Source organism: Aotus nancymaae, unplaced genomic scaffold (genome assembly GCF_030222135.1).
Source record: "Aotus nancymaae isolate 86718 unplaced genomic scaffold, 86718_ANA_hifiasm-v0.15.2.pri h1tg000018l, whole genome shotgun sequence".
Classification (NCBI taxonomy): domain Eukaryota; kingdom Metazoa; phylum Chordata; class Mammalia; order Primates; family Aotidae; genus Aotus; species Aotus nancymaae.
In genome coordinates, this window is record NW_026988430.1 from 2,604,844 (window position 1) to 2,620,357 (window position 15,514).

Genomic DNA, 15,514 nt, shown 5'->3' on the forward strand with positions numbered 1-15,514 from the left:
CGAATCAAAAAGCTGGAATCTAAGATCAAACAATGAATGATGCCTCTGCACTGTTCCAATGTTACTGTTCTCTCAGTATCTCTTCTTCACAGCACCAGTGTATCTGTGTGTTTTCGTCAACAGCTCCAGGATGGGGAAGATGGAGTCTATCTTCCTCACTGTTACATTGCCCCAGAATATGTGACTGCTTGACCCACACAACTACGGTGGACAGAGGACTATCTCTCCTTTGCTAACTAGTTAGTCCCTTCTGTCTAAAGCCTTCTTCCCTACTAAAGAAATCTAGTGGGTGGGGAAAGGGAAAACATTTAATAACTTATGTTCTTTTTTTTTTTGAGATGGAGTTTCGCTCTTGTTACCCAGGCTGGAGTGCAATGGTGCGATCTCAGCTCACCGCAACCTCCGCTCCTGGGTTCAGGCAATTCTCCTGCCTCAGCCTCCTGAGTAGCTGGGATTACAGGCGCACGCCACCATGCCCAGCTAATTTTTTTAATTTTTAGTAGAGATGGAGTTTCACCATGTTGACCAGGATGGTCTTGATCTCTTGACCTCATGATCCACCCGCCTCGGCCTCCCAAAGTGCTAGGATTACAGGTGTGAGCCACCGCGCCCGGCTTTTTTTTTTTTGAGACAGAATTTCACTCTTGTTGCCCAGGCTGAAGTGCAATGGTGCAATCGGGGCTCACCGTAATCTCTGCCTCCCGGGTTCAAGCAATTCTCCTGCCTATTACAGGCGCCCACCACCATGCCCAGCTAATTTTGTATTTTTAATAGAGATGGGGTTACTCCACATTGGCCAGGCTGGTCTCAAACTCCCGACCTCAGGTGATATGCCTGCCTCGGCCTCCTGAAGTGCTGGGATTACAGGCATGAGCCACCAGACCCGGCCTACTAACTTATATTCTAATGAAAGACTCTGGTCACAGCAAATACACCATGCAGAAAACATCCATCCGTGAGATGACGGGGGGTGGTTCTTGAAACAGTGTTTTCTAAGTTTATTTATTTAAAAAAAAAAAATACTTTTTTTTTTTCTTTTGAGACTGTCTTGTTTTGTCTCCCAGACTGGAGTACAATGGCAAAAACATGGCTCACTATCGCCTCAACCTCCTCGGCTAAAATGATCCTCCTGCCTCAGCTTCCCAAGTAGTGAGCCTGGCATACCACCATACCAGGCTAATTTTTAAATATTTTGTAGAGACAGGGTATTGCTACATTGCCCTGGCAGATCTGGAAATCCTGGCATCAAGTGATCCTCCCATCTAGGCTTCCTAAAGTGCTGGGATTATAGGCCTCTTTATTTATTTAGAAACAGAGACTCTGTCGCCCAGGCTGGAGTGCACTGGCATGATCTCAGCTCCCTGCAACCTCCACTGCCCTGGTTCAAGAGATTTTCACGCCTCAGTCTCCCAAGTAGCTGGGACTACAGGCGCATGCTACCACACCTGGCTAATTTCTGTATTTTTAGTAGGGACAGAGTTTCACTATGTTGACCAGGCTGTTCTCAAACTCCTGACTTCAGGTGATCAAGCCATCACACCTGGCCAAATTTATTATTATTTTTTTTTGGAAGCACTGAAACTTTCTTCAAAGAAAATCTTAGTGACCTCAATATATAAGACAATTAGAGGTGTGGGCCGGGCGCGGGAGCTCATGCCTGTAACCCCAGCACTTTGGGAGGCCGAGGCAGGCAGATCACAAGGTCAGGAGTTTGAGACCAGCCTGACCAACATGGAGAAACCCCATCTCTACTAAAAATACAAAAATTAGCTGGGCATGGTGGCACATGTCCGTAATCTCAGCATTTTGGGAGGTCAAGGTGGGCGGATCACCTGAGGTTAGGAGTTCAGGACAAGCCTGGCTAACATAGTGAAACCCATCTCTACTAAAAATACAAAAATTAGCCAGGTGCGGTGATCCCAGCTACTTAGGAGGCTGAGGCAAGAGAACAGATTGAACCCAGGAGGAGGAGGTTGCAGTGAGCTGAGATCTCGCCACCGCACTTCAGTCTGGGTGACAGAGCAAGACTCCATTTCAAAACAACAAGATACCCAAAAAGGAAAACTTACGAAGATCATAAACTAGCTTTCTACTCAAATCTTTATTTGTAAGACATGTACTTCACAGCAGGGAGAGAAGCTCAACCATTTTTCTGAGCAGTAACGCCTCTAATCAAGGCAGGCATGATTAAACCTCTTGGAGAAAGGAAATGCCAACAGGAGCAGAATTAATGAGATAACTAGTTTCTCCTGGGTGTCAGCTGGCTTGTTCCGTGGCTTTTTTTTTTTTTTTTTTTTCCCTTTTTTGAGACAGAGCCTCACTGTCACCCAGGCTGGAGTGCAGTGTTGTGATCTCGGCTCACTGCAGCCATGGTCTCTCAGGTTCAGGTGATCCTCCCTCCTCAGCCTCCCGAGAAGCTGAGACCACAGGCATGAGCCAAGGCACGTGCCATCCGCCTGGCTCATTTTTCGTAGAGACAGGGTTTTGCCATGTTGCCTACGCCGGTCTCCAACTCCTGAGCTCAAGTGATCTGTCCACCTTTGCCTCCCCCAAGGTGCTGGGATTACAGGTATGAGGCTGCTGTGCCCGGCCTTTGTTTCATGTTTCCATACTTACTTCAACCCAGTGTTAACAAAATCTGTAATAAATGTCAAGAGTTTCAGCTAGTGACTCAGTAAAGCCAGATAAAAATAAAGAGAAAGAAAAAAGAATCACATCCATCATATGTACAGCACCATGTTGGATGCTCATCTGAACTTAAGGGAAAATCTGAGGCTAGAAATGTATTTTTCTTAACCTCCAAACAATAGTAGTGCTAACCCCAGACAGCACACATTCACTTCTCATCAAAGCTGGGACTACGGGTGCATGACCATGCCTGGCAACTTTTTAACTTTTGGTTAAAAAAGCTGGGGTCTCACTGTGTTTCCCAGACTGGTCTTTAACACCTGCTCTCAAGTGGTCATCCTGCCTGGGCCTACCAAAGCACTAGGATTACAAGTGTGAGCCACTGTGCCCAACCTGTACTAGCTTTTACACTGAACCATCAGCTCTTCTGAAAAGGAAGGAAGGGAGAGAGGAAGAAAGGAAGGAGGTGAGGGACAAAGGTATGAGTGCAAAAGAGAATTAACATGATATAATGGCTGGCCAGAAGGAAATGGGTTACCAAAGATACTTCACCAGCAAAAGGCAAAAATTAATTCCTCAGGAAGAACTGGCTTCTTGTGTGTGAAATGATTTAACAACAAAGACCATGTGCAGCTGCTGCTCCTCCTCGGAATGAGCAGCTTTGGGTCTCAATCTCTGCACACCTCGACAAGGCCTCACTGTTTCCTCCTGGGTTCTTACTGAATGCACACAGTTAGTGGTAAGGAACTTCACGCCCCCTGAAGCAAAACATGTTTTTGTGGGAAAATCCCACGTAAGTGCTTTGCTAGAGACCACTTCTTACACTCAAATCCATCTGAACCCACCTTCTTTCAGACAACAACAAACAGAAAGCAAGAGACAGGTGAGGATGCAGATGAGGAAAAGCATTTGAGGTTAATTCTGTGAATTCAGGTGGTGTTATGAAAGCAGTCCACGTGTGTTTAGCAGAGCAATTAAGAACATTCAGTTACACAGTTTTAAGCTTACTCATTCCCAAACAGGTTTTCTATGAAAAAGAGAAAACCCAACATTCAATGCCAACATCAGTACTTAACGGTTTGACATCTGCAACATCCCAGTGCTGCCGAGTCAGCATTCCTACAAAGCTCTAAGAGGACCGAGGCCCTGCGGCAGATCTCTTCCTTCTACGTTTTGCACATTATGTACCTCCAAAGCCAAGGCTGTCTTGTCGTAGGCATTGGGGACTCGCTTCTGGATAACCCTGGCATATATGGGCCCATTCTGGAGGTTAGGGAGCGGAGTGTTGACGCTGGGTTGCGCATAGGGCCCCGGCTCCGGCCCACCCAGTGGCTGCGGGTGGGAACCCTCCTGGTTACCTCCAATCAGAGCCGACACTGAGGCGGAGGCAGGTCTATACTTCTCGACGTAAGGGACTGGGATCATCCCCCTCTTGCCTTCGCTGTCCTCCGCATTCCACCACTGCTCTTCAGGCTTATCCCGGATTCTCAGGATGTCTCCTTTCTTAAAGGGAAGATCTTCTTCATCATTCCCATTAAAGTCAAAGAGGGCTCGCACATACTCCGCCTCCTCCTGCCTGAGAATCACTCCACTACCCTGCCTGGATCTGGAAACCGGTTCTATCAACGTTGTAGTGTCCAAATAGTGTATTTTGTAGAATTCCAGTAAAGCAGGCAATGAATCAAACTCTTGATCTCCTATTCGGAGTCTGGAGGGGCTCACCCCTGGAAAAAACAGAGCAGGGTGTTATTTAATGATGTACTACACTGGAGACGAAATGCAGATTTTATTTTTCTTTTTCAGAGTTGAGATCTCACTGTCACCCAGGCTGGTCTCGACCTCCTGGGCTCAAGCGATCCTCTCACCACAAACTCCCAAGTAGCGGGGACTACAGGAGCTCACCGCTGTGCCTGGCCAAAATGGAGATTTTATGCCTGCCCCATACATGTTTAGTCCAGATTTAATCAGCAAAAAAAACTCTAGAATAAAGATAACCCCTTCTCTTCACAGCATATCAACATCACAGCTGGAAGCAGAAACACCCCTGAGAAGAAAGACGCCCATCACTCCCAGCCCCAGAGAAGGATCAAAGGCCAGGACAGACGAGGCCACTCAGGACATGCTCGAATCTCCATCAAAGACAGGGAGACTTTTGGCGCATTCTCCAAATATGTTCTGTTGCCAACCCATTCAAAGAGCAGCACAGGGCTCATGGTTCTGTTGCATCTACTTTTTTTTTTTTTTTTTTGAAACTGAGTCTCACTCTGTCACCCAGGCTGGAGTGCAGTGGCACAATCTTGGCTCACTGCAACCTCTGTCTCCCGGGTTCAAGCGATTATCCTATCTCAGCCTCCCAAGTAGGTGGCATTATAGACATCCACCACAACGCCCAGCTAATTTTCGTATTTTAAGCAGAGATGGGGTTTCACCAGGTCGGTCAGGCTGGTCTCAAACTCCTGACCTCAGGAAATCTGCCTGCCTCAGCCTCCCAAAGTGCTGGGATGACAGGTGTGAGCCACCGTGACCTGCCTACATCTCCTTTTCAACCTCAGGAAATGTAGCCAGCTCTTGTTTTTCATGGGTCCCCGCAGCTTCTCCAGAAGAAAGCGGAGATAGCTTAGTATCTACACTGAGCTCGTACATTTTTTCTCTTCACATCTAGAATGTACAATTCCAACTTAAGAAAAACTATTTTTGTTGTTGTGGTTTTTGTTGTTGAGACAGGGTCTCACTGTGTTGCTCAGGCCGAAGTGCAGTGGCACGATCACAGCTCAATGCAACCTTGACCTCCCAGGCTCAAGCAATCATCCCACTTCAGCCTCCTGAGTAGCTGGGATGACAGGCACACACCACCACACCCGGCTAATTTTTAAGTATTTTGTAGAGACGGGGTCTCACTATGTTGCCCAGGCTAGTCTGAAACACCGGGGGTCAGGCAATCCTCCAGCCTCAGCATTCCAAAGTGTTGGGATTAACAGGCATCAGCTGCAGCGCCTGGCCTTTCCTATCTTATTTGATCTAAGATAGCTAATCTCAATTTTCTCTCTGACAGTTAAAAGGCAACAGAACCAAGAAGCTGAAACCAATAAACTAACGGGCTAACTGCTTAAAAATCAATTCCCAAGATCTTCAATAAAACATAGAAACTAGACTGCTATGAAGCTAACAGGTCATTGAAAGAAAGAATGCTTGAAAGAAAGAACACATTAAAATAAAGTGTTAAAATATCATCTGATAACACACTGAGGATGCAGAGAAAGATATTAGGGACACTTAAAATTCCTAAGACACAAGCGTGTATGTGGCCCTACACACAGAACATACTTGAGGATGCATTTCATCTATGCTGATTCTAAAGTTCAAGGAAAATAAATGAACATATTCAAACAAAATGAGTAAGTTCAAACAAGAATCAGTTTTGTTTTTTTTTTAATGAGTCAGAGTCTCACTGTGTCACCCAGGCTGGAATGCAGTGGCATGATCATAGCTCACTGCAGCCTCAGCCTCTCGAGCACAAGCAATCCTCCCACTCCAGCCTCCGGTGTAGCTTAGACTACAGACACACGCCACCACATCTGGCTACTTTTTGTATTTTTTGTGGAAAGGGGTTTTGCCATGTTGCTCAGGCTGGTGAACTCCCCGGGTCCTTGGGATCTCGGCTTCCCATAGTGCTGGGATTACAGGTATGGACCACCATGCCGGTAAGAAACAAAGTTTCTAATTAGGAATACAAACCTTTAACTGCACTCAGTTAAGCGCCCAAAAGAGCAAATTATCTTCACTGGATTTTTCACGTTTCGGTTTCCTGAAAAAATAATAAACAACTTATAGAGAATGAGTTCTGGCTGGGCACGTTGGCTCACTTCTCTAACCCCAGCACTTAGGGAGGCTGAGGCGGGTGGATTCCTGGAGCTCAGGAGTTCAAGACTAGCCTGGTCAACATGGCTGTCACTGCAAAAAATTTAAAAATTAGCTGGGCGTGGTGGCACACGTCTGTAGTCCCAGCTACTAAGGACGCTCAGGTAGGAGGACCGCTTGAGCCCGGGAGGTCAAAGGCTACACTGAGCCATGATCACACTGCTGTACTCCAGCCTGAGCAACAGAGCAAGACTCTGTGTCAAAAAAAAAAAAAAAAAAAAAAAGACAAGAAGGAAAGAGAAGAGATGAGATGAACAGAGAAAAGGAAATGTATTGGGCATGGTAGCTCACACCTGTAATCCTAGAACTCTGGGAGGCTGAGATGGGAGGACTGCTTGAGTCCAGGATTTTGAGACCAGCATAGGCAACACAGCCAAAACCTCATCACTATAAAAATTATTTAAAAATTAGCTGAGCGTAGAGGTGCACGACTGCAGCTGCAGCCACTCGGGAGGCTGAGGTGAGAGAATCACTGGAGCCCAGGAGTTCTATGAGTGTACAGTGTGCCAATGATCACGCCAAAGCACTCCAATCTGGGTGACAGAGTAAGACCCTGACTCTAAAAAAAAAAAAAAAACATAAAGAAGCTGGAAAAAAACAAAATGACCAGGCACAGTTGGCTTACATCTGCAATCCCAGCACTTTGGGAGGCTGAGGCAGGACTGATGCCAGTAGTTCGAGACCAGCCTGGGCACTAAAGTAAGACCCCATATCTTCAAAAACAAACAAATAAAAAACATTAGCCAGGCATGGTGGTGCATGCCTGTGAGTCCCAGCTAATGGAGAAGCTAAGTGGGAGAATGGGCTGCCCCCAGGAGTTCAAGGCTATGGTGAGCCATGATCATGCCACTGCATTCCAGCCTGGACAGCACAGTGAGACCCTGTCTCAAAGAAACAAAAATGAAAATGAGTTTTGTGGGTTTTGCCTGTTGTTTTTGAGACAGTGTGGTCTGGCTCTGCCATCCAGGCTGGAGAGCAGTGGTGTGATCTCAACTCACTGCAACCTCCACCTCCCGGGCTGAAACCAGCCTCTCACCTCAAGCCTCTCGAATAGCTGGGACTACAGGAGTGCACCACCACACCCAACTAATTTTTTGTAGAGACAGAGTTTTGCCATGTTGCCCAGGCATCTCAAACTCCTGAGCTCAAGTGATTCATCTGCCCTGGCTTCCCAAAGTACTAGGATTACAGGCGTGAGTCACCACGCCTGGCCTTGGCTTTGTTTTTTGAGACAGGGGTCTCCCCATGTTGCCCAGGCTGGTCTAAAACTCCTGGTTCCAGCGATCCTCTCACTTTAGTCTCCTGAGTATGCGTTTTTATTTTTATTTATTTATTTATTTTTTGAGACAGAGTTTCGCTCTTGGTACCCAGGCTGGAGTGCAATGGCACGATCTCGGCTCACCGCAACCTCCGCCTCCTTAGTTCAGGCAATTCTCCTGCCTCAACCTCCTGAGTAGCTGGGATTACAGGCACGCGCCACCATGCCCAGCTAATTTTTTGTATTTTTAGTAGAGATGGGGTTTCACCATGTTGACCAGGATGGTCTTGATCTTCTGAGCTCAAAGTAATCCTCTTCCCTCTTTAAGACACTGAAAGGGGTATGAGTGCCAGGACTGTTCTCTATGGCCAACGCTCCTCAGGCCTCCCAAAGTGTTGTGATCTTACACATGAGCCACTGTACCTGGTCTTATTAATTTTTAAAAGACAGGTTTTTGCTATGCCATCCAGGTTAAATTGTGTGGCTATTCACAGGACAATCATTGCACACCGTGGCCTTGGACTCCTGGCCTCAAGTTATCCTCTCGCCTCAGACTCCTGGGGAGCTGGGACTATAGGTGTGCACCACCACACCCAGCTAGAGACCTCATTATTTTGTTCAGTGTTAGAAAACAGCTCTTCCGGGTCAGGCATGGTGGCGCACGCCTTTAGTCCCAGCCACTTTGGAGGCTGAGGTGGGAGGATCATTCAGGCCTGCGAAGCAGAGATCGTGCTACTGCACTCTAGCCTGGTCAACAGAGTCAGAGCCTGTCTCAATTCAAAAAAAAAAAAAAAAAAAAAAGTTCTTCCAGAATGATCAGGAAAAGTACATTTTAAATTCACTACTGGAGAGAGGTAAAAAGATAAAACGTTAACTTCGGAAGCGAATCAAAAGTCCTTAACGCAGAATGAGCACTGTGAGGGCCTCTCTTTCCATCCAAATGAATGAGACCAAGACACAATCTCAAGGATAGTCACACATTTCTTACACTACACAAGGTCCACCTGTGGAACTCATGGCTGTTAGCTTAAAACAAGTTAACAGCCCAAACCCAGGAATACTGGCTGTTTCTCCAATTTCAGACACTGAAAGGCGTGTGAGTGCCAGGACTGTCCCCATGGCCAACACTCCTTGGGCACCAGCAAACGATGATCACACTAATTCTGAGCGCAGGACTGGAGAGGTGAGCTTGGTTATGGTCATGGCAGAGCACGGTGGTGCTATATTCTGGAGATTCTTTACTGAGGAGGATCACTGATGGAGAATGTCTGGTAGTCAAGGAGATTCATGGCCACCTTGCCTGTCACCATTAGGCTAATGCAGGATGACCTTTCAGGCCTATGGAGAAACTGTTCAGGACAGGGTCAGTGTGAGCACAGGGACCTACTTAGCACTGCCTGGTCAAGAAAACTCTAGGGCAGAGTGGTAGGGAGGCCACCTGAGCACCCACATCTTAGAAAGGGTTCTGATCACACCTGGGCGGAGAAACGCTCCCTTGCTAAGGTTTACCCATTAGTTGTCCTTTTGGGACAGTGTCCTTTTGGGACAGTGGTTGGCAGATAAGAAGTGCTTGGTAAGTGTTAGATACTATTCTTTCTGTTGTTGTCTTTGAGACAGTCTCACTCTGTCACCAGGCTGAAGTGCAGTGGCGTGATCTCGGCTCACTGCAACCTCTGCCTCCTGGGTTCAAGCGATTCACCTGCCTCAGCCTCCTGAGTAGCTGGGACTACAGGCACACACCACCACACCCAGCTAATTTTTTTGTATTTTTAGTAGAGATGGGGTTTCACCGCGTTAAGCAAGGATGGTCTCGATCTCTTGACCTCATGATCCGCTCACCTTGTCTTCCCAAAGTGTTGGGATTACTGCTGTGAGCCATCGCGCCCAGCCAGGTATTATTCTTAATGAATGTAACTCTAAAGTGCTGGAAAGAAGCTAAACACAACATCCTCCAAGATTTGAGAAGCTCATAGGATTGCTGGAGATACAAAGCAAGCACAGTGTGGCTGGTGAGCAAGGAGCAAAGCAGCGCGTCCCAGGAAGACAGCCTCCCCACCTGGCCTTCACTTTCAACCGGAGCCAAGTTCCTGTAAAGAACAGTAGCAGCAACAATACAGTGTCCCAAGACACAACAAAATCGCAACAAGCAGCTGCGACCATCCGTGAAGGGTTCCAAGGCACGCTCTTCACCCTAAGAAGGAAGGCAGCCACTCCCTGCCGTCCACTGCTGCGGTTCCTCAGTTGCCACAGCAGGCCGAGTGAAACGCATTTTGGGGCAGGGGAAGAGAACAAAGACTATGAAGCCAAGTCCCTTTGAAAGATCACCTGGCACGAAGGTCGGAGGCAGGCTCAGTGCTCTTGCTCCAGTGCCACATGGTGTGAACTGCACTCACTACAACTTTCCTCTTGCTCGACATCCCAATATACACAGAAATGCAAGCAAAATGCCGTGGGAACCCTTTGATGGACTTGACTTACACAGTATTATCACTTCACAGAGAAATGCCCATGTCTGTGCACTGCTGGGGCAGTTAGACTCACGGGGCCATCGAGCTTCACTGACCCAAACTCCAGAAGGAAGGGAGGAGAACAGAACATAGACAAGTCCCAGATAAGCCCAAACCTCACCACAGCTGTGTGTTCCGGCTCCCTTTTCTCTTTCCTCTCCTTCCAACCACAAACAGCCAAAGGTAGGAAACAGAAGGGCGGGAAAGGAAGGAGACACGGCCAGCCAGTCTAGAGAACAGAAGCAACCACAGGACTCACAGATGTCTGGGACCTGGAAAACCTCCTGGCTTGTTCTCCATCACCCTGTGCTAGATTCTGAACGTGGAGTTACAAATTCACACATACTGAAATCAAAATCAATGCAAGGAGAGGATATCCTTATGGCTTCTCTGTACCTGCTCAACCCATTACTTCTAAGCCTTCTAAGCACTTCAACCCTCAGGTTACAACAATTTTTACACCACCACTCCCACCCAGAAAGTTTCAGGAAGAACACCTAGGGGCTCTGTGGCTAAAACAGGTCAAATCACTTGTGGCAAGGCTACCCAGAGAGTGACTGGAGCATCAGACTCTCCTTGATCTCACAGCACTTTCTCTTTTGGTGCCATGTCTGCTCACTGCAACCTCTGCCTCCCGGGTTCAAGCAATTCTCCCTGCCTGAGCCTCCCAAGCAGCTGGGATTACAGGCGCCCACCACCACACCTGGCTAATTTTTGTTTTAGGAGAGATGAGGTTTGGCTAGGCTGGTCTCGAACTCCTGACCTCAAGTGATCCACCAGTCCCTTTCTTCCCTTCTCTCCTCAATTGTGGCTCCCTCCCTTCCTTCTTTGCCCATGGTATTTACAGGAGTGGCTTAAATACCCACCACCACCTGTCCAATACAAAAGGCTAAAAAGGCCAATGGCTTCCATTTGAGAAAGTATCCCAAAGAGGTATCAAGATGTGCAGCCTCCTAAGCAAACAGAGCGTTCTGAAGACGGTGAGGATGAGGATGGGCCTTTGCAGGTTCCACGTATTTGGGCTCTCATTTGGGAGCTGTCTGAGTTATCTAACTTCTATGTCCCTCCACCCCTAACTCTGTCAATTGGGGTCAAACACCCATCTAATAAAGTTCCTACAAGTGGCTAGTGGCTGGGTGCGGTGGCTCACACCTGTAATCCCAGCACTTTGGTAGGCTGAGGCGGGTGGATCACCTGAAGTCAGGAGAGGAGACCAGCCTGGTCAACATGGTTAAACCCCATCTCCACTAAAAATATAAAAATTAGCTGGGCATGGTGGTGCACCCCTGTAGTCCCAAGCTACTCAGGAGGCTGAGGCAGGAGAATCACTTGAATCTGGGAGGCAGAAGTTGGAGTGAGCTGAGACAGAGCTATTGCATTCCAGCATGGGAGACAAGAGTAAAAACTGTCTCAAAAAAAAAAAAAAAATGACAGCAACTGGTCAGGTACCGTGGATCACAGCTGTAATCCCAGCACTTTGGGAGCCTGAGGATGACTGAGCCGAGGAGATTTGAGACCAGCCTGGACAACACAGTGAGAGCCCTCATCTCTACAAAAACGTTTTAAAAAGTTAGCCAGGCATGGTGGCACACACCTGTGAGTCCCAGCTACTCAGGACGCTAAAGTGGGAGGACGTCTTGAGGCTGGGAAGTCAAGGGTGCAGTGAGCAGTGCTCATGTTACTGCGCTCCAGCATGGGTGACAAAGGCCCTGTCTCAGAAGCAAGAGAGAAAGACAGCAACTGAATCATGGAATACGGGGTACATAGCAGAAAGAATTATCACAATTACTTGTGAATTTTCCACACTCCATCCACAAGCTTTGGCAATCTTCGCCTTCTGTCCAGGGCCAAGGAACTGAGCTCTTATCTGTTTTGAAAAGGTGGTGCTCAATATCAAGGTAAGTGCTGAGAGAGAAAATCATTACGCTGAGGTGTGAAACAAAAGGCTGAAAAGTGAATTTCAACAACAGTTTGCCATCATGTTACCATGTGGAATGCAAAACCCTAGATACCATGCAGGTGGCATCAAAGTAGAATAGAATCTGGTTCAGGGCAAACACATGGGTATCAATATTCCCATCTCATATTATAATACTATTAAGCTGACCAGAATGAGAAGGACCCAGGATAATTTGTGAATATAAAGACCCCATATTCATTTTTAAAAATTGGTATGTGCTGAGCCAGGAGTGGAGGCTCATGCCTGTAATCCTAGTACTTTGGGGCAGGCGGTTCACCTGAGGTCAGCAGTTCGAGGTCTGCCTGGTCAACATGGTGAAACCCCGCCTTTACTTAAAAATAAAAATAAAAAAATTATTTTCCTTCTCCCTCTGGAAAAAAAAAAAAAGAAAGAAAAAATACAAAAATAGCCGGGCGCTGTGGTGTGTGCCTGTAGTCCCAGCTACTCTGGAGGCTGAGGTGGGAGGATCGCTTGAGCCCAGGAGTTCTGGGCTGTAGTGCGCTATGCCGATCGGGTGTCCGCACTAAGTTCAGCATCAATATGGTGACCTCCCGGGAGCGCGGGACCACCAGGTTGCCTAAGGAGGGGTGAACTGACCTAGGTCGGAAATGGAGCAGGTCAAACAACTCCCGTGCCGATCAGTAGTGGGATCGCGCCTGTGAACAGCCACTGCACTACAGCCTGGACAACATAGCGAGACCCCGTCTCAATAAAAACAACAACAAAACAACAAAAAAATACAAAAATTAGTCGGGCGTGGGGGTACGTGCCTATAATCCCGGCTGCTCGGGAGGCTGAGACAGGAGAATCGCCTGAACCCAGGAGGTGGAGGCTTCAGTGAGCCAAGATTGCGCCACTGCGCTCTGGCCTGGGCATCCGAACAAGACTCCGTCTCAGAAAAAAGTAAAATAAAAATTGGTATGTGTTAACCACAAAGAAACTGCCCATCCAGTTCTCTTATTTCTGGCCAGAGCAAGTACATCTAAATCAGAACTATCCTACAAGGGCAAGCGTACAAAGGCTGGCTCAGGAGCTTCTAGATTCATAGGAGGCTAGTCCGGAGCTAGTCTCAGCTGGCCGAGAAGAAGCTGCTTGGACTTGGCAACAGCGTGAAGGCACGAGAAGTCCTGACTATGTTCCGCAGACATACACATTTAACGGGACCTCAGAATGACTCTGCACCTCACAGTCTGAGCACTGAGGACACGTATCTACTCCCTTAATCCTCCCAAACAACTCAATGTCACCGGCAAGACAGTCACCTCCCTGGGGTCCCCGGCAAGTAAACCCCGCGCAGACCATTCATGTCCTCTGCGCAGTCTGTTCCCAATATCCAGGAAGATCCAGCCCGCAGCCTCAGCTCACTGAGCAAGGTCACGCCCTGGAGTACACACGGACCCTGTTCAAGTCCAGGGAATATCAAGTTCCAGGTCCTTCCAGGGACGGGGCTGTTTCCATTGCCTGACTTCGGGTTTACTTTCTGGAATAAGATGTCTTTCCTCCACTAAACACTTTGAGAACCAGAGCCTGTAACAGCGGAGGACAGCTTACGGGACGCTTAGACCGCTCCGACACCGCCAGCATGCCCCGACACTGGGTCGGGCTAGTTCCTGAAGGCGTCCTCCGATCACCCAGGCACTTAGTTCACCACCTTCGGCCTCCACCGGGGAAGAGGACGGTGGAAGTATTTTGGAAAAATGCCCAAGAAAGGAAAAAACGGACCGGCTTCCTGAGGGTGTCTCCATCCCTCCCGGCCAGTACGTGGTGACTTCCCACCCCAGGCCACCAGGGGAGCACGGCCAAACCCGGCAGGAAACGATTCCAGCCTAAAAGCCATTTGCAGGATTACCGGATTCATTCTGGGCATCGCTGCCAAGGGATGCCCCCGCAGTGCCAACAGCTCCCTCGGCTCTTTGTCCGCACGCTGCCCTGCCCTCCCTCCCCTACCGCGGGGCCCAGGGGCCAGCCCCACCCTGGGCCGAAGCAGTTCCCTTTCCCCGGGCCGCCCTCCGCAGGCACACCCAGGGGCCTCGGCCCGCGGCTCCTCCTCTCCACGCTCCTGCTCCCCCGCTGGGTGCCGCAGTCCCCCAGCCCTCGGCCCGCGACCCCCGAGGGTCTGCTGGAGCAGCCGGCCGGGCTACCAGTTCCGCGGGCCTCACCCCGCCCAGCCCCCCCGGCCCGTCCGTCCCGTCCGTCCCTCACCGGGCGGAGGCTGCGCGGGCGACGGCGGCACCGGCGGGCGCGGGCCGCTGCTGTTGATGATGTAGTGAGAAACGCGCGAGTTCTCGGACACGCTGAGCACATAGTCCCCGGGGCTGGTGCTCGAGTCCCGCACCAGGAACACCCCGTGCCGCTGGCCCTGCAGCAGCGCCACCGCCTCCTGCCGACTCAGACGCCCCCAGTACCAGCTACTCCGCTCCTCCGAGTCGAAGTTGCCCGCCATGGCTGCCTCCGCGCCTACACGCTGGGCTGCCGCCGCAGCACGCGCCCCTCCTGCCCCTAGCGCCCGCCGCCCAGCGGACCGGCTCCGGTTTCAGCCTCACAGCAGCACCCGAAATGGCGGCGGCGGCCGCGGGCCTTCCCCACCGGAAATGACGCGCTCCCTGCCCGGGGGAGGCTACCGGGAAGGGGCCCGCCGCCCGCCATTGGGAGAAGGGAAAGACGGCCTCGCGCCCGCACTGCGCACGCGGCCTCATGGGCGGTGCCGCCAGGCAGGGCTCGACGCTGCGGAGTCTGGGAGGCGGGGTCTAGGGCGTGGGGGCGGGGCCTCACCGCCTCCCGCAGAGATGTGCGCCTGCGCCGCTGGCTGCGGTGTTTTCCTCGCCCGTCCCCTAGCTTCCCAGGCTCGCGTTCTTGGACAGCCTGGGTCTTCTAGGCAGCGACTCCCAGACAAAACTGGACGAGAAAAGATGTATGTGGCCCCCGGAGTTTTCGGCCAGACTTCCTAAGGTGTCAGTCTTTTTTTTTTTGAGACGGAGTCTCGCCCTGACGCCCAGGCTGTAGTGCAGTGGCGCGATGTCGGCTCACTGCAACCTCCGCCTCCCGGGCTCAAGCGATTCTCCCACCTCCGCCTCCTGAGTAGCTGGGACTACAGGCGCGCGCCACCACGCCCGGCTAACTTTTTTTGGTATTTTTAATAGCGACGGAGTTTCACCATCTTGGCCAGGCTGGTCTCGAACGTGTGACCTCGTGATCAGCCCGCCTCGGCCTCCCAAAGTGCTGGGATTACAGGCGTGAGCCACC

General features: G+C 49.9%; 1 protein-coding gene across 3 annotated transcripts in view; it reads right to left on the bottom strand.

Moving 5' to 3' along the window:
* Positions 1–14,753, bottom strand: part of CRK (CRK proto-oncogene, adaptor protein) — a 30,097-nt gene extending 15,344 nt beyond the window's left edge. The window contains exons 1-2 of one of the 3 annotated variants that reach the window (XM_021671311.2): positions 14,474–14,753; positions 3,817–4,352 (exon numbers count right to left, since the gene is read on the bottom strand). In XM_021671311.2, the coding sequence (XP_021526986.2) occupies positions 3,817–4,352; positions 14,474–14,714 (777 nt within the window). In that variant the 5' untranslated portion in view covers positions 14,715–14,753. Of the gene's footprint in view, positions 1–3,816; positions 4,353–12,100; positions 12,647–14,473 lie in introns of those variants that run through there. The other 2 variants (XM_021671312.2, XM_021671313.2) reach the window with 2 other exon arrangements.
* Positions 14,754–15,514: the final 761 nt, after the last annotated feature.